Source organism: Microtus oregoni, unplaced genomic scaffold (genome assembly GCF_018167655.1).
Source record: "Microtus oregoni isolate MIOR12 unplaced genomic scaffold, Mior012 000082F_ref0000272, whole genome shotgun sequence".
Lineage (NCBI taxonomy): Eukaryota > Metazoa > Chordata > Mammalia > Rodentia > Cricetidae > Microtus > Microtus oregoni.
In genome coordinates, this window is record NW_024544542.1 from 4,021,638 (window position 1) to 4,047,354 (window position 25,717).

The 25,717-nt window shown below is 43.0% G+C and overlaps 1 protein-coding gene across 1 annotated transcript in view; it reads left to right on the forward strand.

Annotated features, from left to right (window-relative positions):
* Positions 1-25,521, forward strand: part of LOC121441861 (beta-1,4-galactosyltransferase 6) — a 68,095-nt gene extending 42,574 nt beyond the window's left edge. Inside the window, exons 4-9 of the mRNA XM_041643183.1 lie at positions 5,189-5,313; positions 10,448-10,564; positions 17,915-18,102; positions 21,162-21,284; positions 21,450-21,551; positions 21,815-25,521. Coding sequence (XP_041499117.1) covers positions 5,189-5,313; positions 10,448-10,564; positions 17,915-18,102; positions 21,162-21,284; positions 21,450-21,551; positions 21,815-21,962 — 803 coding nt within the window. The 3' untranslated portion in view covers positions 21,963-25,521. The remainder of the gene's footprint in view (positions 1-5,188; positions 5,314-10,447; positions 10,565-17,914; positions 18,103-21,161; positions 21,285-21,449; positions 21,552-21,814) is intronic.
* The last annotated feature ends 196 nt before the right edge of the window (positions 25,522-25,717 follow it).

Genomic DNA, 25,717 nt, shown 5'->3' on the forward strand with positions numbered 1-25,717 from the left:
TGGAGAAGAGAAGGAGTTTAGCCTGGACGGGTGAAGGTGCCAGTCTCTGGGAAGCTCTGTCCACCCACTGCAAACAAACTCGAGGGCTGGCTGGCCTGGCTGGTGGCTCCTTATACAAGCAGTTAGGGTGAAGGGTGTGCACACACTCCTGGCTCCTTCTCAGCAGGTGGCTCTCAAATGCTTTTGTAAAGCACTGACACTCTTTTTTTTAATTCATTTTTATTGAGCTCTTCATTTCTCTCTACTCCCCTCCCTGCCTCTTCCCTCCTCTTTAACCCTCTCCCAAGGTCCCCATGCTCCCAATTTACTCAGGAGATCTTGTCTTTTTCAACTTCCCATGTAGATTAGGGTCCTCATCTTGGCACTGACACTCTTGTAGGGACCAGCTGTATATAAGAAGTATAAGAGGCTTTCCTTAGGAATCAGAAGACCTGCACCCCAGAATGGTGTTGCTGCTGTGGCTGGCAGGATGGCTTCATGTCACTGGGTCATCTCTACCCTTCAGCTAGTAAAGTGTTAGGATTCCAGGGCATTCCACATTTCCTGTGGGTACACAGAAAAGCTGATAGCAGGTAATGTGGGTTACCCAGGAGGAGGCAATCAGGAGGAAGATGCAAACAGGTCACTTCAGGTGCCAGACATCCTCTAGGCAGCCAGCAGGGACCCAGAAAGCCTGACTTCTAATTTAGTGGACCGTGTATATGCATTGGAGATAGAAATTAAACTGCAAAGGATGCTGGGGGAAAGCTGATGATGATGATTACAGATGCTGAGCCAAGAAAGCTGGAGAAAAGACAAAATGTTGTTTAACAGTGCAGGAACACAAACTTCAATTACTTGTACAAGCTGCTTGTAATTTAGCCTGATCTCTATCATTTTAGTAACGTGCTTTGGAATACATCTGATTTATTTGTGATTTCTTTGTTTCTTTTTTTCTTTCTGACACATTGCTTCTCTGTATAGCCCTGGCTTTCCTGCAACTTGCTTTGTAGAGCAGGCTAACCTCAAACTCAGATCAGCCTGCCTCTGGCTCTGGAGTGCTGGAATTAAAGGCATGTGACATCACCACTCAGCTATTTGTGTGATTTTTATTTGATGAGTTTTTTTGTGATCAAGTCTTGGTATTTCAGACCTGATGTCTACTGTTACTCTTATATTTGACTTGTCTTTCTAAGTTCATAGGCTTCATTCTGGTTTACATACTGCAATCTGACCGTTTTAAGATCAGCCACTTTGAGATTTGTCTTACCAAAGTGTGGGGATCATACATTCATCAGTAGAGCAGGCTGGCATTAGAAGATGGATTTCCCTAGCTCACTCTGGGGGAGAATCGGCACTTACGTCTACAGCAAATGCATCCTGCAGCCTCTGATGGGCCTGCTTCCCCAGGCGAGGTGGGGTGGGAGCAGAGGCTGTGGAGAGACCTGAGCATCCAGAGGAGGGAAGGCAGGGGATGTCTGGACAGAACCGAGTGAGTCCTGTGCGCAGTTGTGGCTGAGAGACAGCTGCTGGTTTATCCTTTATGAGGCGAAGAAGTTCGAAGGGGGAATTGGCCCGAGGGCATTCTAGACTGTTTTGTACCTCTTTGGACTTGAGCAGGTGACAGGTTAGTGAACTGCTAAAAGATGACCTGTGGTTCCATTGTCCTGGCTGGAAAGCTAAGGCATTCTGTAGTGATGAGGCGAGCAGGCCAAGCTGTTGTGAGGAGCTGTGGGATGCGTTCCGCCCGCTCCTGCATGGCTAGCTTTATACCCAAAATAACAACACACAAATTGTATTCTTTTAAACACTTCCTGGCCCGTTAGCTCTAGTCTCTTACTGGCTAATTCTCACATCTTGGTTAACCCATTTCTCTTAGTGTGTGTAGCACCACGAGATGGTGGCTCACTGGGAAGATTCTAACCTACGTCCATCTTGGACCGGAGCTTCATTGTGTCTGCCTCACTGCCTTCTACCCAGCATCCTGTTCTGTTTACTCCACATAACCTAATTTTCTGTTCTATCAAAGGGCCAAGGCAGTTTCTTTATTAACCAATAAAAGTAACACATAGACAGATGACCCTCCTCCTTCAGGGGACATTAGTGAGTAACTGCTGTACAGTTCCAAGTCTTCCCGGCTATCACTGGAGATGGGCAGACAGATGGGGATGTTGGGGGACCGTAGTGAGCAGCTGCTGTACAGTTCCCGTGAGAACTGAGAAATTTCCAGCTCTTAGTTCAGGATTTGACTAGACTGAGAGGAATTCAGTCTCATTTCACAGTAGAAGCATGAGTGTTAGTTACATTGGAGAGTCAGTGCTTGGTAGACCAACAGCATCTTAGAAATCCCTGACTTTTCAGCTCTGTGTAATCAGGGGCCTGAGGCATGGCAGGCACTCAGAATAAATATGCTGGCTTATATTTGCAAATTTCCTTTCTTAAGAACTACTTGGAGTGGAGGTCTAGAATAAAGGACCCAAGTTTGGTTCCCAGCACCCACTTAAGGAAGCTTACAACTGAGGATCATTTGACTTCCAAGGGCAGCTGCTCTAATCTCTCTCTCTCTCTCTCTCTCTCTCTCTCTCTCTCTCTCTCTCTCTCTCTCACACACACACACACACACACACACACACAAGTAAATGGAGATAGGGAGATAGCTCGTTTGTTTCCTGGCCATCCAGACCCAAATAATTACACAAAACTATATTAATTACAACACTGTTTGGCTTATTAGCTCACGCTTCTTATTAAGTAGTCTTACATCTTAAATTAGCCCTTTTCTATTAATCTGTGTATCACTACGAGGTGTGGCCTACTAGTAAGGTTCCAGCATGTCCTTCTCCTACAGCAGTTACATTGTGTCTCTCTGACTTTGCCTACTCTCTGTATATCTCTTCCAGCCTGGCTAAATTCTACCCTTCCATAGGACAAAGCAGCTTTATTCATTAACCAATAAAAGCAACACATATACAGAAGGACACCTTAACCCCCCCCCCACACACACACAATTTTAAAAAAGAAAAACGATGTGTCAGGGGTCCAGTTATGATGGCGCATGTCTAGAAGCCTAACCAGGAAGCTGAAGCAGGGAATGAGAGTTCAAGGCTAGAGTTGCACCTGGTGGTGTGGGTCTGTAATCCCAATTTTTCGGGAGATCAAGACAGAGTGACTACAGCTAAAAGACCAGTGTGGTCAACTTGGCAAGGCTTTTTTTTTTTCACAATTAAAACAAGCAAATGGGGTGGATGAGATATAGCTCTATCATAGAACACTTGCTTAATGTGTGTCGTAGGTTCAATCACCATTACTACCAAACCCAACCAACCAACCTATGGGAGTACAAGGCTATCCTACGCTACTACTTAGTGAGATCCATCTCTGTCTCCAGTAACAAACAAGTCAATAACTGGGTATTTAGGTCAGTAGTAGTATCAACATGAACAGGAAGGTGCCGTAGAGACCTCTTCTCAGGTAAGCCTGGTCCTTGACTATACTACAAAAATGCGTTTCAGGACCACCCAGAGTGAAGCAAAGATAGGCTGCGAGACATACAAGATAAGAAGACCAAATGTCTTTAGGAGGCTGTATACATGATTATGTGGCTTTGTAAGTTACATTGTTCTGCGAATATAATTTCCAACAGAGTTTAAACAGTTTACAAGTTAAGTAAAGTTTAAACATACATAAGCTGCTTTGCTCATTTTTCTTAAGGAATCTTTTCTTGCTTTTTTTTTTGTAAATAAAATTGTAAGGTGGTCTCCTGAGATGCAGGGTTTATGTTTGGAGTCTAGAGTAGTGCTAACAGACTGCAACTCAAGCCCACAAAGATTCTGGCCCCAAGAAAGCATCATTTGCTGTTTCACCACCCTTTGGGAGACTAAGCACTGCCTTTGTAGCAAGCTTACTTGTACCAATTACATTGCAGATTCTTGATTGTCAGTCAGCAAGAAATGCAAAATAGTTAGGATGAGAAGCTTGTTTTCCTTTCTGTGTCTTTAATTTTTCTGTCTTTCGCTCCTTTCTCAATACCTTATATGGGGCCCTGTGTTCTCTTTCAGGGGCTGGAGGATTGGGGAGATGGTTCGTAAATAATTGTGATAGCAACCAATACTTCCTGAGTATATCTAGTGTCTGTCCTGTCCCTTATCCTTCCTACAGGTGACAATCCTCTCAGAGTCCGTGGGGGAATTGATTTCAGGACCTTCCTGTCCAGTGTGCTCTAGTCTGTGGACACCTCAGTCCCTTACCTAAAATGTCATATTTGCACGCAACCTATGCATGGCCTTGTGTATGCTTTTAACCACTCCGAGATTGGTAATAATACCTAATAACTGTAGGTATCATGTGTTTTGTTTGTTTAGGGAATAATGACAAGAAAAATGCCATGTTTTGGTGTGAGGTTCATTTTATCTGTGTCTGTGGGGCCTGCTGATACTGCTGGCTTTTGAATCAAATGGATGTGATCATTTTGGAGGGCAAGCGTCATTGTACCCTCCTAGCAATGGGGGAGCTGAGGCAGAGAAAGCACAATGTCCCCTAGTAGGCGCTAGGATTCAGGTCCCTCTGACCACTCATTTCACTCTCCACTCTTGCGTAGTTTTAATGGCTAGGAAGATGGATGATTTGGAGAGTTCCTGCCTCCCAAGCATGAGGGCCTGAGTTTAGGCCACCAGAACGCACATAAAAAGCCAGATATGTTGGTGTGTACATATTATCTCTGTGATGAAGTGATGAGAGGCAGACACCATGGACTCTGTCCCCTTGTAGCACATTTAGCCTATAAACTGCACTTCCAGGCCAATGAAAGAGCCTGTCTCAAACACAAGGCGGAAGGTACCCGAGGACCGAGACCAGAGAAGTTATCCTCTGCCCTATGCATGCACGCCATTCATGTGCACATCCATGTGTGCACACACATTTGACACACACACACACATTAGAGTGTGCTGTGTTAGAATGAGGTTCAACATTTTCTAAATATATTAAATACATATATATTTTTACTTAGAAGTGTTCTTACTAAAAAGCGAAGAGCTGAAGAATTTTATTCTCTTCAGCCAGTGTGCCAAATATAGTGGGGTAGCCATACAAGTTACTGTCTAAAAGTGAAGGTGGTGTTGTTCAATAGGTACATGGTGATGGCAGGAATAACCCGTACTGCCCGTCACTCTATGACTGATGCTGGTCCTTCATGTGTTTTGACTTGCAGGGGGATTCCTCAGTGTCAACGTGAGTGAGATCAGTTTTGATGAAGTTCATCAGCTCTTCTCCAAGGACGTAGACATTGGGCCAGGAGGCCACTGGAGGCCCAAAGACTGCAAGCCCAGATGGAAGGTGAGGCATTTTTCCTCAAAGGCTGTGTGACAGTGACTAAGGATTTAGGGACAAAGGTGTGCTTTGTTCAAAACAGAGAGCAAAATATTTTTTAATTTTTGATCAAATGAAAGCATCAAAAGGTATGTATTTAACGCCCAGACCTTTATAGTTCCCTTGCAATCAGCGCTGTTCTTTGGAATACTGTAAGGGCATCTATACCTACACAGAGTGTGCTCCTGTGTTCAGGGTCCCAGGGTTTCTGGTAAAAAGGTGAGACCAGTTTAACTTGCAGAATGGATCTCTTTTTGATACTGCCTTGTTCAGGGGAGAGGCCTTTGAGCCAAAGACTCCTGACGCCTGTAGGTATTTCCCACCAGCTTCTGGAATGGAGAACTCACAGGAAGGATGCTAACATCCTTATCTTCTGTTGGATTCAGCTTGGGGCTGCCAAACTGTTTCTCAGTCAGTCCCCAGAGGCCTCTCAGAGTTCATGGTCAAACTTGGAAGGGAGGGCTTCGAGCTCTTTGCTAGGTTTTCAGAATTCTATTTAATGGCTTGTTTGAAAAATCGTAAGGGAGTGAGTCAGCCTCTTGTGCACTAAAACAAACAAGCAAAACCGAAACAACAGCAAAGAGAAGTGGTTGGAAGTTGCTCTCAATCCTGTGAAAGTGACCCTAAAGAAAAGTTTGTATAATGGTGCAGTGTTACGGTTCAGCATGGCACCATGTACTGGAAATGAAAACCAGCTGTTATCAAACAGGTGTTACACCCTCAAGATTTGATGTGACTTTAACCTGGGAATAGCCCTTTAAAAAATAACAGTGTTCTTCTAACATATTTGTTATGTTAGTATCAAAGCAAAATCCCCAGGAGGAAGGAGAATGATGTGTTGTTCATCATCTGGTAAAAATCCTGTGACATCATTGACCTGACCTTGAACACCTTCTGTTCAGGGATGCATGCATTTCTCCCACATCCCTTGTGTAGCAGAACACTTTGCTTGAGGTAAACAGAGCAGTTTTGTCGAGTTGGGTTTATGAGGTTAATAAATGCCTTTGGGGCCTTATTTCAAACGAATAAATAAAGGTTCAGTTTTCTCATGACCTCAAGCAACTTAGAAAGCTGCCTCAATGCATTTCAGTGCAAATTTTAGGGAAATACTTTATAATTGCATAAATGAATTTTCATATTTCTTTATAGATCCTTTAAGCAGTTGTATCTATACGAAGCAGTCTGCTTTAGAAAATGCTCTTGGAAAATGGGTTGTTTTTATTACTTGAGTGATGAGTGCATTTGTTGAATGCTATGTAAGAGAAAAACATAGCCATGACAGCTGAGGGATGCCGTGGAGGCCGCCGCTAAGACATATACAGGACACAGGATGTGTGTATCGTACTGGTGACATAGTTAGGATCAGGAAACTTGTTCATTCTGCTTACTGTGGTTTGGACTGGATGGGTCTTCACTTTTCTAGCGTATTTTCTTCTATTTTCTGGGACAGCTGGAACCACAGGGGTCATTCTTAATTAGATCTGTTAGTGAGCTATATGCTCATGTGACTGCTTAGGATCGGAGGAATTCATGGGAGCAAAGCTATTTAGGGATTAAAAAAACTTAGCTCCTTTGATGCAGGGGCTGTATGATAGCCCTTAGATCAGCTTTGAGCCTCTTAGTGAATCTATTAGTCAAGGTTCTCTAGAGGAACAGAGCTCACAGGATGAATATATGTATTCAACCACACAAGGCAATTCTTGAACAGCCATCAGACATTAACCTCTTGTAAAGAGAACAGACAAGAACTGCCTCCTCCCCTCTTTATCAGGCTGAAATTTGATCCTGTAGGCCCTGGAAATAAGGAAGAAGGGGAAGGTAGCTAAAACCCCCAGCAGAATGGGAGCTCAGTAGCTCTTGTGTTTCCATCTAATTCAGTGGGAACAGCTAGCTGGGCTCTAAAGCAACCTGGTGAAAAGCTGGTGTAAGCGGTGGAGTCCTTCAGAGTGTGTGCCAGGGTGGGACCCTGGTGTAAGCGGTGGAGTTCTTCAGAGTGTGTGCAGGGCAGGACCCTGGTGTAAGCGGTGGAGTTCTTCAGAGTGTGTGCAGGGCAGGACCCTGGTGTAAGCGGTGGAGTTCTTCAGAGTGTGTGCCAGGGTGGGACCCTGGTGTAAGCGGTGGAGTTCTTCAGAGTGTGTGCAGGGCAGGACCCTGGTGTAAGCGGTGGAGATCTTCAGAGTGTGTGCCAGGGCAGGACCCTGGTGTAAGCAGTGGAGATCTTCAGAGTGTGTGCCAGGGCAGGACCCTGGTGTAAGCGGTGGAGATCTTCAGAGTGTGTGCCAGGGCAGGACCCTGGTGTAAGCGGTGGAGATCTTCAGAGTGTGTGCCAGGGCGGGACCCTGGTGTAAGCGGTGGAGTTCTTCAGAGCGTGTGCCAGGGCGGGGCTTTGCTGGACGAAGTCTATGTGGCAGACATTTTCTTGATTGTCTCTTCATTGTGTACTTAGGAGGAAATAAACAAGGGGAAGTGCACAGATAATTCACTAAGACTAGTGCATTGAAATGGGAAGTGACTGAATGGTGTAATTTTTCTTGAACAAGAGGTGGCGAGGAAGGACTTCTGTCTTCCCTGCTGCTTCCACAAGAGAGGGACTTCTGCGAGTCCATACCTGTGGAAGAAAGACCCTCAACATGAATAACCATGGGACACTGTGCTCTCTTTCTCGACAATAAATTATAAACTATTAAGAATATTGCCCCACGTATAGGAACGTCATAACACCAAGTTAATTTTAAAGATATTATGTAGCTTTATTTTAATGAAAATACACACACAGACGCACATACATACACACACACATGCATATGCACATGTGCACACATATATAGCTTTAGGCCTGTCACTTCAAACGTGATAGTGTCTGCTTGTCTTTTGGACAGGCATTTACTATAAAAGTTTCTTTTGTTTGCCAGGATGCTTTCTTTAAGAACATTCTCAGTTCCTTACTAAGACAGAAGACGAACAACAGCAACAACAAACCTCCGGGCCCAAGCCTCTTGGTGTTTCATAGGCTCCACTGAAGCACTCTCTGTATTAAAGGCTGACCTTGGTGTTTGCTGATCCTTACCTGTTCAGCTCCTCAACCTGGTCGTATTTACTTCATAGAGCTATCATTAATGGATTGTCACCCATTTGGTGGCTTCTTTGCTTAAATATCTATAATTTGATTTTCTTTTAAGATTTATTTTTCATGAGTGTGTGCATGTGTGCAGAAAAGAATGTCAGATCTCCTTATCTGGAGCTGGAGTTACAGGTGGTTGTGAGGCCCTTAAACCGTGTGTTGGGAATGGAATTCAGGTCCTCTGAAGAGCACTCTTAACCACTAAGCCATCTCTCCAGCTCCTATAATTTGATCTTTAAAAATTTATTTATTATTGTGTAGATGGTGACATAGGTACTGTGTTGTGGGCGAGGGGCCTCAGGCAGTTTTACCTGATGTGTCATCTCCCTCCCTAATAGCTCTAATTTGCCTTAACTGCTTCTGGAGCCTGTTTGTATCAAGTCAGCAACTTGTAGCCAGAGGCATAAGGGACAGCAAGGACTAGTCCTCACCGTCTGATTAGCTCTCCCTTGGACTTCCGTAGCCATTCCTGCACTCGGTGTGAATCAGGGCCCTGGGAGCTGGTTGGCTGCTTATTGACTTAGGAATCCTCCAGTGTGCCAGCCATCCTGAAGCTCACCAAGTTCCTGCTTAGCATCTTCAGTAGTCACCAAGTGGGGGGATGGGGAGGGAGTCTTGGGTATTGCAGTAGCATCATCCAGGTCCTCACTGTTCTGAGCTCACAGATATCTTCTTGGCAAATCAAATGGGAGTGGGGTCCACAGGGCATCGGAATCATGGCGGTCCTGTGACTTATGGATCTACCACTGCCCATGGCAGCATGGGAATGCCAGCCTCGCAGACTGTCTCCATTCTAGCTATCACATCAGGAAAGGAAAGAGAAGTGTGGCCTTTTTCGTCTCCATGCCCTCAAGTTTACTAAGCCGGATCTCCTTCTAAGTAAACCCGTGACTCAGCTTTTTTTTCCATTTGCAATTCTGGCAATATACATGGCTAAATGTCATTTTTGTTTGTTTGTTTTCTTTTTCTGATGTTGGGAGCTGAATCCAGGACCCAGGGTTCACCGTTGACTACACCCCCAGCTCCATTGTTGATTTTTTTTTGTTGTTGTTATTAACAATGCCTAAGGTCACGTCCTGATTTTACAAGTGAAATGAGTCCCAGAACTTAGCAATTTCAATTATTTGTAATTTTTTTTTTCTTTTGGTCTAAATAAAAGTTTTAACGAACTCCAGGTTTATGGCTCTTTCAAAATCCAGAACCTAGAGTATAGACGTGTTTTAGTAACCTTTTCATTTTTTAAATTGTTTAAAAATTTGGTGATTTTTGAAATTTATCATGTGTAGAAAATATATTGTGTTGATTTCAAGTTTTATTGTCAAATTAATAGCTACAATAAAGCCAGTTTAACTCAGAAATTAAGGAAAGTGAATTAGAAGACACTTTAGCTTTGTGAAGGTCTGAATCTGATGTGTAAGATTTTACTTCTCTGGTAAAGTTTAAACCCTTGAAGTTAAGGATGCATGTGTGTATGTCTCTGTGTGTATGTGTCTATATGCGTGTATGTGTCTGTGAATGTGTGTATGTCTCTGTGTATGTCTGTATGTATGTGTCTGTGTCTGTGTGTGTATATATGTGTCTGTGTCTGTGTGTGTTTATATGTGTCTGTGTGTATGTCTCTGTGTATGTATATATGTGTCTGTGTGTATGTCTCTGTGTATGTATATATGTGTCTGTATGTATGTGTCTGTGTGTATGTCTCTGTGTATGTATATATGTGTCTGTGTGTGTGTGTATGTGTGTGTGTATATGTGTGGGGGGGGGATGAGTGATAAACTTAAGAGTGCTTCTGTCCCTGCTAGTTTCATAAGACCTTAGTAGATGTGAAATAATGGCTGAACCTGTGTAAGTCTGGTGAGAAACTCACAAGGCTGTGACGTGAAGGCACTGGAAGTTTCCAAGGCTCAGCTGTTGTGTGCACCTGCAGGGCTTGCTGCAACCCTGACTTACTCATCTGTGGTGTTCTGTTCTGTTTTGAAGGTGGCCGTTCTCATCCCCTTCCGTAACCGCCACGAACATCTTCCAATTTTTTTCCTGCACCTAATTCCGATGCTCCAGAAACAGCGGCTGGAATTTGCCTTTTACGTCATTGAACAGGTGAGGACGGTTTTTAGAATGCCACTAAATATTCTAGAACTTCAATTTGTGATGGAGTTTGATCAAGAGTACTCAGCCAGAGTCCGTCGGTGAGTCATCCTTGGATTTAGGATGGGATGAAATCATATTTGGGATTGAACTTGTATTTTCTTTTTAATAATTACAATCTGGTCAAATGAATTGAGCAGGGACTATGCTTGATTTTGAGGCAATAGCTTTGTTATATTTTATGGCTTTATACTCCCTATTAGATTGTCAGGCTGTTTTATAAGTACATGGCTGATGCTCATCCTACAGAGGTAAATGCTGGACTTGTAACATTACTCCACTTCTGTCTTCTTATCTTTGTGAATTTGATTTGTGCTTAAAAACCTCCACTACGGGCCGTTTGCCGGGGGACATTGCTTCTTTTGTAATACAAGATGCTCGAGAGTATTTCATCCTGTGCACCTGCCTGGGCTCCTGATGGGGCGTGTCGGAATGCCATCAATGTCCTGTCCTGCTCTGAATTAGGGGTGCACTCATCACATCAGTGACCTCAGACACATCCACTGTGTTTTATTTTGAAAGTGCTTTCCATTTCTGACCTATGAATTTTAATACATAAAGGTTTCATATTGTTGTTTCAATGTGAAGCATTGCTAATTCTTGATGGGGGAGTCCTTTGTCTAGGGGGTACTACTGCTGGCTAGCCTTGAAAGCTCATATTGCCTTGACCTTATTAGGTAATGCAGGGTACCTGAGTAGAGCCAAGTAGTAGTCCTTAAAGAGAGAAGTGCTATGCAATGGTCATTTTCTGTTCTGTGTTTTTAGTTTTCCATTTTTAGAATTACATTTCTTGGTACCAGAGCCTTGGCTGTGTCTGTTGTAGACACACGCGTAGCTTGTCAGCACCACTTAGACTGATATGGACGGTAGAACTATCCCTTTCACGGCAGAGACCAGCTCAGTAAGGAAATGCCCAGCCAGTGACAGGTCAGAGAAATGACATAGAGCATCAAATCTGTGGTGCCCAGGATCCCTTCCAGATGGGAGTCTAGAGTTCTTTCAGAACAAGAGATGAACAGGAAGAGAGTGGAATTAATAAATAAATTTTGGCAAAGCAAGAAACAAGACAAAAACTTGACATTGCATGGACCAGCCCAATATATAGACACTTGCCTCGAATGATGCTATGCAGGCTGGCCTAGGCTACATAGAGACACTTGCCTCGAATGGATGCTATGCAGGCTGGCCTAGGCTACATAGAGTTGAAGTTACCTTGCCTTACTGTTGCAGTCCATGCCTCTGTTTAAAGACTATACGTGTACTAAAAGAATTCGTGATTTTATTTCTATTCTTTTCTAAAGCACTGTCTCAGAAACCTAAAATAGTGAGCTCCCCTTGGAGAGAGCGCTCTCTTCTGACTTAGGCCTCTCTTTCTGGAAGCTCAGCGGTGGGCAGTGTATTCTGTACTCACCATTTCATTTCTGTTGCTGTGATAAAATGCCCTGACAAAAGGCAACTCGGGAAAGGGCTTATTTTACCTCACAAGTCCATCGTGGCCGGGACCTAAAATAGCCATCACTCCCACCATCAGGCTGAGAATAATGACTGTTCTCACCTGCTTCCTGGCTTAGCTCAGCCTTCCTTCTCCACACACAACTCCAGACAGGCAGGAAGCAGTGCCACCTACAGTTGCTTGGCTCTACCCACACCAATTACCGTAATTATGACCCCACGGACATGCGCATGGACCAGCCCAATATATAGACACTCCCTTCTTGAGGCTCCGTTCTCGGGTGGTTCTAGGTTGTGCCAAGTTGACCATTGAAGCTCGCCATCATGCTGGCCTTTCTGATCACATTACCTTCCTTCCCCTGCTTGCCTTGGTTGATGAGTTGGTAGAGTCTCAGTACTGTTCATGTAGATTAGCAAGTCTCTGTTTAATCTTCGTCTGTTATTTTATTTGAGGTATCTATTTGTTGGGCTGCAGAATTCTTGGTGTATTCTAGTCGTAGGTCATTTGTGAGTCATGCTTGGCAAGTATTTATCTTCAGACTGTGGTCTGCCCTTTAATTTCTTGATAGTGTTTGTTTTTTTCCCCCTTCGGTGCTGGAATTAAACCCAGGGCTTTGCACCTGCTATTTAAATATTCTACCACTGAGATACATCCCCAACCTCAAATACAGTTTTATTGAAAAGTAAAGGTTTTCGTTTTAATCAAGTTCAGTTATTAGATTTTTTTCATAGTTCCCACTTCTTGTTTTGTAGTTGAGTGAGGTTCTCAGATACTCTCAGAATGTTTTTCTCCAGAACATTTGTGGTTCTAACTCTCCCATTTGGGCTAATCCCTCCTTCTGAGTTAATCTTTATCTGTGGTGTGAGGTAAGGAGGAAGGGTTGAGTGTTTTTCTTTTGTCCTGTGGCTTTTTAGTTATTTCATCAGCATCTATAAAATAGCTGATCTTTTCCTCATTAGCCCTGTGTTGGGAGTGAGTTTATCGTTGTGGGTTAATCACCCAACAGACCTTTATCTCTCAGCTCGTCTTCAGAGAGGAGGCAAAGCCATGCACCCCCCTCGATTCTCTGGCTTTCTGGGGTGCTCTTCAGTTGTCCTGTACTATCGGATGTGTGTTCCTGGTTTAGTATCAGTCAAGGCTGAGATTCAGACCTCAGAGACTAGAGGGTTAAAATGCGAATCTCAGATGCTCTGGTAGATGATGTGCCACAGCCGCAAAGTTGTTGACCAGCACCAAAGTCCAGAGTGCTCACCTCCTGCACACTCTGGGCAGCCGTCTCTGACAACGGTGTAGATGCACAGCTACAGCTGTCGTGAAAGTCGCTTCAAATCCTGACTGGTGATCATTTCTTAGAAGATCAGTTTTTACAGGATAAGTTGCTATGTTGAAAAGTACACGTGCTGGGGCCAGGCATCACTGCACAGCCATTTAGTCTCGGCACCAGCGGTCGGATCTCTGTGGAAAGGCCAGCCCAGTCTATATAGTGAGCACCAACAAAGCCAGGAAGAGCTACACAGTGAGGTCCTGTCTCAGTGGCGTGAGGCGAATACACAATACACAAGCTAGAGACATGCCAACATATGCATATACACATCAGAAGGTCACATTAGCCATATAGTAAAAGCCGAGAAGGGTTTTTTTTTTTGAAAAATAAATTCAGAATAAATTACAAAAGAGAAATTTTAATTGGATATTCTTCAGTTGAGTAAAAACAGTCTTCAATAAAAATCTGGATAATTGCTATCAAAAAATAGCCCTTAGTCAAGCCACACTTTGTCCATTATTAATTTTGTTAAATATTCTGCTGAGAATGGAGGAGAAATTGCAAAAAGGCTTCTTATAGAAACAGGAGGCAAATTTAATGGACCAGGACAGAAAAACCAGAACTTACTTCCAACAAAGGAACTAACAAAGAAGAGATCAGCTGCTTTATAGATGGTGATGAACTATCTCATCCACAATCAGGAGCAGAGAGAGATGAACACACTTATACCTGCTTCTCCTTTCGTCTCTATTCTCATGTAGCCCAGGACCCAAAGCCAGGGAATGAAACTGCCCACAGTGGGCTTGGCCTAGTTACTGTGTTAATCCCTACAATCAAGGTAAAACTTTCACAGGCATGCCCAAAGTTGATCTGTGGACAACCCCTTATCGAGACTCCCCATCGCACCAACTATAGCCCCTTAATGTTCTGGAAGGGTGAGATAGTAAATTATCATGTGACATGCAGGTGACAACTTATAAACAAAACCATTGGGGTCTATGTAGAGAATGAGTCATGGGTGAGGCTGGAAGGACACAAGGAGACCAGTTAGAAAAGTTTTGCAGTCATCCAAAAGGATATGATGATGCCTGGGGTCTGGTGACACAGGACATTGCCAACAGTGGTTGGGTGGCTTATATTAGAGTAGAATTATTTACTGATACAGTGGTGTGCAGTGTGAGCACTAGAGAGAGCGCCTCCACTTTTCAGTACCTTAGTCTTAAACATGAATAGGCAGCCACAGAGCTCCAGGTTTTAAAGAAAATGTCCGCAAATGAGACACCATCAAGCAAGGTAATGAGAGAACAAAGATAAAATCCACCAAGTCTCACAACCGGGATCCCCGGAGCTAACAGAGAAACGAAAGCTCGTTTCTGAACCAAGAATGGTTTGCCATAAAGAAAGAGCAATCGGAGTAGAATGCAGGGGAACTGAAAACGTGGTGGGTGAAGCTTTTGGAAGAATAGGTAGGAGACAAAATAAATCCTACAGTAGAACCAAAATGTAAGAAAGCAGAGTCTAAGAGTACCCCTTTTGTGTGAATATAACCATCCTTTAAGAGGCCCTGGGAGACAAGGTAGGTTGCCTGGGAACCACTACCAGAGAAGGGGCAGTTCCTCTCTGACTTGAGAGTAGGTCATCGGCACACGACTGCTTCAGCCTACTCAGAAGACTCCATTTCTGTGGATGACGTGGTCAGCATCCTAAATAACCACTGGCCGGTTTCATTTCTGTTCAGCTTCCCTAGTACTAGGGATCCAGCACCGTCAACCAGTTACATCTCGCATCTGTGGCTTTTCCTAAGTCACCAAGTTTTGCTGCGATTCTTAATATATTAATGTATAACAAATATACCCACTCATCTGGAAGAACCACAGCAGAAAAAAATTTGGGGAGTGTGGAAGGAAAAGGCTAATAAAAAAAATTGAAGAAAAATTTCCAAAGCTAGGTATCGTGCACGCCTTTAATCCCAGCACTTGGGAAGCAGAGGCAGAGGAATCTCAGTGAGTTCAAGACCCGTCTGCTCTACATAGAGAATTCTAGGACAGCCAGGGCTAGAGAGAGAGGTTTTCAGAGCAAAGGGCATGTGTCACGATGCACGTGTGAATAAAGCACATGTTCATTACAGAGCACAGTATTTTCTAATTTTAGAATGAAATGGAAAAGATATGATATTAAGGAGACTACAGGAAAGATGACAGGTAGGAGTCAGGAATATGTGAGCTATCCTGCCATTGCAAGTGCCTAAGAGTCTGACTTACAGGTTCTAGAGAAAGAAAGGCACTTTGCCCATGAAGATTCTGCCTAGAATGTCATTTCAAGGTAGACCGTGGCATTTTCAGTCATTTATTGATGAAATACACAGGCGTACATACACACACACATGCACACGTGTGCACATACATCTGAAAGACATACCACAGCAAATTAAGTAAGCCACCTTAAAGACATGGGTGATCAAGAGTGTGAATGAAGCAGAAGCCCAGATGAGAGTCACGTGGCTGCCCATGAGGACAGTGGGAATTGAACTGAGGAGACTAGGAGCAGAGAGAGGATTTGAAATTTCTGTAATTACATCAGTTACTAAAGGTGTAGGTTCTATCGACTGTCCTTTCTAGTTATACAGAAAGCTAGCTAATCTCCTCCACAAAGAAAAAAATCAATTCACTTAGCACTGAGGAAATATTTGCACAGTGCTAGTAATGTACACTTCATTAATTTAACCAAAAATCAAGGCAACCATGGTTGGGAGGTGGGAAGGGAGGGCGGTGGCATGATTTAACTCCTCTGCCTCCAGAGTAAGAATTCTAGAAAATATCTGAAGTTAACAGAGCAAGAGCTAGCATCCAAGTGTGGATACAGAGCAGATTTTAAGGCCTTAGAAACCAAGGAGTTTAGCAAAGCCGATATAGATGTGCCGATAAGAATACTATAATTTGCTTCCCTTTCCTTATGAAAGCAGTGTGCTTTGTGTGACCTCGAGTTTGTGGGAGCCTGTGTCCCACACGGTGTCTCTCCCTAGGCCACACGGCCTGGCTCCTTCACTCCTGCCAAATCCCCTTTCTTAGGTGCTGGGGGATGATTTGTAAAATGCTAAGCATTTGTAAGGGCCTTAATCTTCAGACGCTGAAGCAAGCTTTGCTGTTTGCCACAGACCACAGACTGTGGCGTCATTATGAATAAAGGAAAGGGGTTGCAATATGGGAACTTGGATTTTATGTAATAAGTTCCTCTATTGTGCCCGTTAAAACATTCTTGTTTCACCATAAGCAGGAATAGAGAGTTAAAAAACAAAACAAAACAAAAACAACTCAGTGTTGCCAGTGCACTGTAATGTAGGATGGCTACAGCAGGAAGGAAGCTGGTGTGTGCTGTGTGAAGCTGCTTTCCCTGTACTTCAAAGTACTTCAAAGTCCTTCCAAGAGCTCCTGTCCTTCGCGGAGGATGCCAGTCTTTGTTGTGCAGAGAAGGGTCTGCTTGGGAGTCACCTTCAGTTTCCTGCCTTTATCTCCCCACCTCCCACTGTAGGGAGCAAATCCAGGATTCCAGGCGTACTAGGCAAATATTCTCACCACTGCCAGGCGGTGGTGGCGCACGCCTTTAATCCCAGCACTCGGGAGGCAGAGGCAGGCGGATCTCTGGGAGTTCGAGGCCAGCCTGGTCTACAGGAGCTAGTTCTGGGACAGGCACCAAAGCTACAGAGAAACCTTATCTCGAAAAACCAAAAAAAATAAAATAAAAATATTCTTTCCACTGAGCCACAGCCTCTCCCTTCTGTCTTAATAAAAATGATTTATTTTTATGATTTTAAGTGGGCATGCTGAGTGCAGATCCTGAGGAGGGTAGAGACGTCAGACTCCGTAGACTGGAGTACCAGATGGTTGTGAACTGCGTGACACGTGACGTGTGTGCCGGGAACACACTCAGTTTCTCTGTGAGAGCAGACAGGGCTCTTGAGTGCTGAGCCGTCTCCCTAGCAGAACTCCTGGCCTCATTTTTAATATCATAGAAAGCAGCAGCAGAAAGTACAGCACATGCTTTTTTAAGTTGTTTATGTGTTCTTTGATGTAATGCCTTTTATTATTTTATCTTTAAACTTGGTCATCCATAGTCGGTGATCTGGCATTTTTGAAGTAAAGCAGAAAAACAAGTTGATGTGTTCATATCTATACAGTGTGCCGGTAGAGGAGATAGCAACAGTTGTCCGGTTCTCTTCTTTGTCATCAAAATTGTGTCATAAGCAACTTTAAACAGCCTGCAGTCCTATGCCCTGTAACAACATCAGTCAGTGGCATTGGACATGTATAATGGTGGCCCCCGAGGTATATATCTCCCAGTGATACAGCATCCATAATCTGTGTATATAACTCTGTAATAGCTGAGCGGTGTTGCTCACTCAGAACAAATCCTCCATTGGTAAGTGGTGCCTGGTTGAGTTTGGGAAGCCCGACATATGCTTCTGACTTGCTTATTTCTTTACCACAATTCAATTATTACTTGTCTATGATACAACAAATTAAGAAGTGGTGGAAAGTATCACATGACCAAGTCTGAGTGCATTTCTGGTTTTCTCTGCTCCGTGGAGACTGGCACACAACCGTTCAATCGCGCGATGCTCTTTAACGTGGGCTTCAAAGAGGCCATGAAAGACAACACCTGGGACTGCGTGATCTTCCATGACGTGGATCATCTGCCAGAAAACGACCGGAACTATTACGGCTGTGGAGAGATGCCGCGTCACTTTGCAGCAAAGCTGGACAAGTACATGTACATGTGAGTACCGTGTCCGCTTTCGATGCTCTTCCCTGTGCCTGGAGCGGCACGCTGGGCCTCCATCTGAGGCTGCTCGGAAGCCAGGACAAGGGCTGGTTTGTCCATTCAAGATCACACAGAGGTCGAACGTGGTGTGGTGGGAAGGAGCCTGACTGCTGTAGTAAGCATGGAGATTTAGAAGTAGGTTCTCACTCTTCAGGCCTTGCCTAGTCACATGTTCCTCTCAAGGTTGCTTTCCTCTTCCTTGCACAATAGAGTCCATCTGTGGGGCTGCTCTCTGGGATCACATACCCTAATCCTGAAGGGTGCTGGCGACCCCTCCCTTCACCCTCCTTCCCCACTACCCCTTAGGGATGGTCCAGGGTCCAGACCTGCCCTTTGCAGGCCACCTGCCCTGTAATTATATGACGCAAATACCGTGTGTGTGTGTGTGTGTGTGTGTGTGTGTGTGTGTGTGTGTGAAGGCAGAACTTGCTGTCATTTATCTTCCTCAGTCTTTTTCCATCTTATTTTTGAACCCGGAGTATGCCAATTTGTTTAACTGGATGGCCAACAAGCCTCAGGGACATGTCTCATTCCCAGAGTTGGAACCACTGGCAAATACCTCTGTGCCCAGCATTTTAAGTGGGTGCTGGGGATTCAAACTCAGTTCCTTGTGCTTGCATAGTGAGTCACCTCCCCAGGCCCCGATAAATACCTTTATTATGTAAGTAATTGCTAATCTAAGTATAAAATCTGAAGCTCTCAAGTCACAGCTAATGATCCAGTATTGACAGAAGGCTTGAGGAACACACACACAGATGACTCAGATTAGGCCTTACCAAGGGTAATGCCACCTCACTGTAACCAAATACCCGCCTTTTTTGAAGTACAGTTTTGATTAACAAAATCCATTGCACGCACACAGTGACATGAAGGCATTTTTGTACAGGTGCATCACACTGAGGACCCTGTTCACCTTCTTCCTGATTTTCTCATCCCTTCCCCCGGGGAGTCCTGTTCCCACATAGGTGTGCTTTTACATGTCTGCATAAGGGCTAGGCTCCTGCAGCTGAGAGGACTCGTGTAGCCTTTGTCTTTCTGGTTTGACTTTCTTTTCTTAACATGATGCTGTCTGGCACGTCCGTTTTCCTCTGAACCAGGGCTCTCAACCTGTGCATTGCCATCCCTTTGGGGGTCACATATCAGGTATCTTGCATATTATATATTCACATTACTACTCATAACAGTAGCAAAACTGCAGCTATGAAGTAGCAATGAAAATAATTTTATGGTGGGGCTACCGCAACATGAGGAGTTGTATCAAAGGGTTGCGGCATTAGGAAGGTTGAGAACCACTGCTCTAAACAGTACAAGATTTTTTCTTTTATGTCTCACTAAAAACCCACTGTGCAGACTTATGTTCAAAAGTAGCAGCAAGTGCTGGTGAGGGTGTGGGGAAAGAGAAGGTAGACATTGCTGGTAGGCGTGGAAGTCAGTCTTGCCACTGTGGCAATGAATATGAGTCTTCAAAACCAGCAGTTTCTGACACGTAAATCCCAGCCATCCCTTTGGAGCCACCCAGAGGTTAGGATGCTTGGCTTGGAGCCTTGTTGAGAAGTCATAAAGTGTAGGATGGCAGCAGAGGGACGAAGGCCTCCATTCAGGGTCTGGGCAGGAGGATGCTCACTGTTGCCTACTGGCTTTAGTCTCCTGTCTAGACAGTGTAAGATAAGCACTGTGAAGATTTTTTTCCCAATATTGATGTTATTTAGTGTATTTATGATAGTTTCATTTAGCTTAGACTATTTTCTGTTATGTACAGAATTCATCTCCCAAAAGTTGTCCCCTCCATGGGCACATACACAGATAAGTAAATGGAATAAATTTTTAAAGTGTTTCAGAGTTGATTGACTCCTTGGGATTTGAGTTAGAGAAAGTAGGGAAAATAAAACCTACATTAAAAATGGAGTGCTTTCTTCTAAATACTAGCCCATTAAAAATAAATATATTTGGAGCTGGTGAGCTGGGCTCAGAAGGTGAAAGTGCTGTGGCAAGCCTGATGCGCCCACCTGGTAGAAGAGAAAACCGACTTCTACAGGTTGTCCTTATACATGGACTCCTACGAGAAAACCTGACCCTCTGCAACATGGCATCCCCCATAGTAAATATGTGGGAAATATAAAGTATATATTAAATATCTGAGTATTTTGTATGCTTAATCCAAATAGGTAAAGTAATTTTAGAAATAGACAAGTTCATTTCAAAATTAGACATTTATTTTTTCCTGATTTATATTTATCCTGTTCTATGTAACAAATAATATGCCTATAAATAAAGTCAGTTAATATTTTTAAATGACTTTAATTTAGCAAGATCTAGCACGCATTGACAGTTACTAACATGTTTAAATATGTTTTTTTGTGAGAATATTATTATTTTTTTAGTATTTATTTATTTATTATATATACAATATTCTGTGTGTATGCCTGCAGGCCAGAAGAAGGCACCAGACCCCATTATAGATGGTTGTGAGCCACCATGTGGTTGCTGGGAATTGAACTCAGGACCTTTGGAAGAGCAGGCAATGCTCTTAACCTCTGAGCCATCTCTCCAGCCCGAGAATATTATTTTTGACACAGGGTTTTGTTTGGGGTTTTTTTTGTTGTTGTTATTTTTCTAGGTAGGCTTTCTCTGTAGCTTTGTAGCCTGTCCTGGAACTAGCTCTTGTAGACCAGGCTGGTCTTGAACTCACAGAGATCTACCTGCCTCTGCCTCCCAAGTGCTGGGATTAAAGGTGTATGCCACCACCACCCAGCGACATGGGGTTTTGAGTCAAAATAAAAGTACTATTAAATTTCAATTGCCACGTGTGTTTTTATTTTACATTTAATATAAATACATGCTTTGCTGTTCTATGAGAATGTTTCATTTCTCTGTTCACATTTCCCAGAATGCTTTTTTGCCCTCTAAATCAGCTTGTTTTGTGAAACTAGAAGTGTATGTCAAAGCACATGAGAGGTGGAAAATTGTTTCCGGCTGTCCTGATTGATGGGACACTGCCATCTTCTCTTTTGTAGTCTTCCGTATAAGGAGTTCTTCGGTGGGGTGAGCGGCCTGACGGTGGAGCAGTTTCGGAAGATCAATGGCTTTCCCAATGCCTTCTGGGGCTGGGGAGGAGAGGATGATGACCTTTGGAACAGGTATGTTGAGGCACAAGTTGCCTAGTAATTGAGGTTCTAAATTCTGTTTACATTTTGTAAACTTCTGCCTCTTCTAAGAAAGGGGTCTTTGGGCTGGGAAGTTTGGAGTTCCTAAATCTGTTTTTGTTCTGAAATTCATTCAGTCCATTTTATGTTGTCTTGCAGAGTTCACTATGCTGGGTATAATGTAACCCGGCCAGAGGGAGACTTGGGAAAATACACATCTATCCCTCATCACCATAGGGGGGAAGTACAGTTTTTAGGGAGGTAAGTTGAATGGTCATTTTGAGACTCAGGGCTTCAGAACTGATATACTGCATGCTAGAAAGATAAATAGAAAGAAGTCACTTCCATGATTTAAAGTCTCTTTGGCAAATGCTTTTGGATTGCATTTACTCCGTTGTGTGTGTGTGTGTGTGTGTGTGTGTGTGTGTGTGTGTGTGGTGTGTATATATATATAAAAAGGCAAAGACAGATTAATGTAGACAATATATGTCTATATTCATATCTAGTTTCCTGCTTTTTTTTAGGTATAAATTACTAAGGTATTCTAAGGAGCGTCAGTACATCGATGGATTGAACAATTTATTATGCACGCCCAAAGTACTGGTTGATAGGTTGTATACAAATATATCTATAAACCTCATGCCGGAGTTAGCTCCAATTGAAGACTATTAAAAGAAGTCTCTCGTGGTGGGGTCGACCACAGTGCTGGGTTGTGATCTTGGCTTGGAGCGCACTCTGCATGGAGGCTAGAGACTGACGCAGTCTCATTGTCCCAGTCTGTGAAAAGAGCCAGCAGTCCTTATGTTTACAGCGCGGGACTCCATACCATCGTACTCCCCCACTCTCCACCCCACTTTGGGGCATCCTCCGTGGCAAGTATTGTTAGAGACCTGAACCCATTGCTTGGGAATGGAAGTGAAGAGAGCTCCCTACAAAGAGAAGATTTTTATACTGAAATCTATAATTTAATTCAAGAGAATGCTTTTATTTCCGTTCAAAACATATTTTGTACATATGTGATGTAAATTAAATGTGTTCAAATTGTTGAAAAGTAAGATGTCACAATTTTGCATGTAATTGGTTATGCCTTCATTGAACTTTTATAGACATTTTTTTTTATTTGCATGGGGAAAAAAGACTATGTAAATCTGTCTCAAAGCAAAGGTTAAGCCTTGTGTGGAAAGAAGGGAGTGTCAGTGATGGACAGACAATGCAGTAACTGTTCTGTGGTGTTCAGCTTTAGATCTCCCTTCAGCCTCATGCGGACAAAGGCACAGCCCTCTGAGGGCTCTGAAGGAAAGAGGGACGATTGGCCCAGCTTTTCTTCCTGCCAGAATTACCTATTTTTGGTTTTTTGTTTTGTTTTGTTCTGTTTTCCCTTGCTTGCAATCTCACCAGATTTTGCCAAGTCAACAGCCATATTGTTTATGCATACTGCATGCGTATTACCAGGAAACCCTTCAAAGTCGTGAAGTGATATGCTCTACAGGACTCTTCACGTTAAGTGTCTCTATGTACCTCCGATGTAAGTGTCAGGGATCTTGTGCCTCAAAAAAAGTTCCCAAGGCTGTGTTTATATGCTGTATTTTTTTTTCCCCGTTTCATGATGAGCAGCATTATTGTTTCCAGTTAAGGAGAACCAAAAGAAAGTATCTTCTTTTAAAAACTTTTTTTAAGAATGAACTTACGGAAAAGCCAGTAGTGCTTCTACAGATGAATTATACTATTAGATGAGAAATTAGATGCTCTATTTTTATGAAGATAAATGCTTAGATTAAAATAAACTTCAACTTTAATTCTCAGATGACACAGTTCCCTTTTCACATCAGCCAAACATTCAAACTATTCTTTTTCACTTTCAAGAAATCTTTGGTGTTATTAAAGTTTTCTCACTAAAAGTGAAATTTAATAGACCCTCCCCCTTTCTGTGGTGCTGGAGATTGAATCTGGGGCCTTTAGACTTACCTTAAAATCAGTTCATTGAATGTGTGGATACTGTAACTTCTGAAATATGTCTCACTACCTAATGCCAAGTCCAGTCATCCTCAGTTTGGATGAGCTTTTCCATGACAAAACAGCAGAGCCAAAACAGTATTCTTACTTTGAAAAATATCAATTATAAAAAATAATTTTTTGAGAACAAATTTCTTGAAAAAAAGCTCACATTCTTATTAAGATTTTATCGCCCATGCTTTCACAAATTTAAAACTGAACAGTGTCTCTGTCAAGTGAACTTTACCCAAGCGTGAGGGGTGAGAGAATTCTGGGTGTGAGAAAGTGTGGTCCCCTTCTCTATCTAGTGGCGAGGGCTCAGCTTGCAGCTGTCATCTTCCATCATGGTTTTGGTGATGCTGATGGCCACAAACCCAGTCACACAGTAATTAAGATCCTTACCTGATCCTGTCATGACAATGGTCTTGCTGTGTCTAGTTCTTAGAAGTGGTTCTGAAATAATCACCTTCAACCTTTTTTGCTGCTCGAAATGTGAAAAATTGGAACTTCTGAAGATGTAGATCGTTGTATGCTAGTTTGTTTTCTACTTCTCGTGGCCGAGGCAGTGTCTCATTTGACGGAATGACAGTGGGATGCAATGTTGCTGTTGCTGAGGATTTGTGAGACAGGGTTTGGCGGGTGATGAACCTAGAGGAGGTGTCCTCCTCACAGTGGTGGGGAAGTTGACACCATGCTGTATCTTATTCAGGAAACACATTTTATAACGCTGGGCTGTCCACACTGAGATACCTTTTCACGTTGGTACATAGTTCACTGTTTCAGAAACATTCAGGACCCCAGGTGATCTGCCTTACTCCTTTGGGTTAAGTCTGGCATTGATTTGGCTTCAGGAATCGGATATAAGTATTTTTTTTTTGTTGTTGTTGTATTTTGGTGTTGAATCTGGTATGCCAGCCTGTGAGAACCACCTCTGTTTTCTGTTTTACTCTTTTTAATTCAGACCCGGAATTATTTTTCGTTATGAACAGTGACCTATACATGTTCCCATGAATGACAGTTTTGCTCACTTACCATGGCCATATGACAATAAAGCTCTCCCTTTTGTATTAGCAGAAACAGTCTGTTCCGATCAAATCTTCCCAGTGGTTTTCATCAGGTGTCTACTCCCAGTTGGCTGCTTTGTTAACTGTGACAGTTTAAAAGTGGTGGTGGTGTTTCTCTAAACAAGTCAACTCGAGACGGTTGAAACTTCTCTGAATGAGGACGGTACCTTCTGACCACTTGTCTGTCCGTTGTCTTGGTCGCAAGTCCAGTGTGGACACAGAGATGCCGGGAGGTCCTCACAACACTGGGGAAATCATTTGATGCCTTTGAACTAGAGAAAGAAATCATGATTGACGGACTGCTTATCAAAGAAAGGGAGACAGGACACGCATTCGTTGTAACATTCTTTCCAGTTCTTAGTGAAGATGTCATTTAATTCTTTGCCAAAAACTTGGGTTTGAATGAGGTGGCTTTCTTCCTTTTTATAAAGATATTTTCTGTTGTCTACCTTTGAGATGGCTCAGAGGAAAAGGTGCCTGCACCAAACCTGGCAACCTGACCTTGATCCCCAGGACCCACAGTGTGAAAGAAAAGAACCTACCCCTGCAAGTTGTCCTTTGACTTCCTTATGTGTGCACATGCACAAAGAGGTGTATGCACACACAAGTGCACACACAGATTCATACGCGTGCACGCACACAGTAAATCAAAAAATAATTAAAAATTAAATTTCTGTTTGTATTTTATGAAAGGTGTTCTCTAAGAAAATTTTATTTTATAAAATTTAAGTACAAAACTGTCTATTAAAACCTTCCGTTCCTATCCCAGCCACAGTACTGGTAGCCATCTGAAGACAAACTGGAAGCATAGCCAATACAACAGTCTCCTCTGGAGACAGAGTCGAAGCAGATTTTGTGTCACTGTACTTGGCCTTGTCCCCTTTCTTTATAGACCTGTCAGGTAAATAGCACTCTAGATTTCTTGCCTTGGGTTTGCAGATTTGTCATTTGAGAAGCAAACTGTCACAGTGTTGTTTTTCAGGAGGTGGAAGTGTACTTAAGATTATTTATTACAATATGAAATACTTCTATGTAAGTGCATTGACGTAAATGCTAGTGAATCCTTGCAATCTTTTTTCCTTTTTTTTTTTTTTTTGGTCTCGTTTTGCTTCTCATGGAAATGTTTGTACTTTTTTTATCATTGTCTTTTATGGAATATAATGTTCTAAAGACTTTGTGTGGTGATGTCATTGTTTTTTCTCAGGACTTTTTGGGGATTATCTATCCCCCCTAAATTTTGGGTACACTACTGATGACTTAGTTGATGTTAAGGGTGCCCTGTACAGATATGGTGCTCTGAGCTTAAACACCCTCACTTAGTGCTTGCTCACACAAATACACTATTATTTAATTCTCATCCATACACTTGGT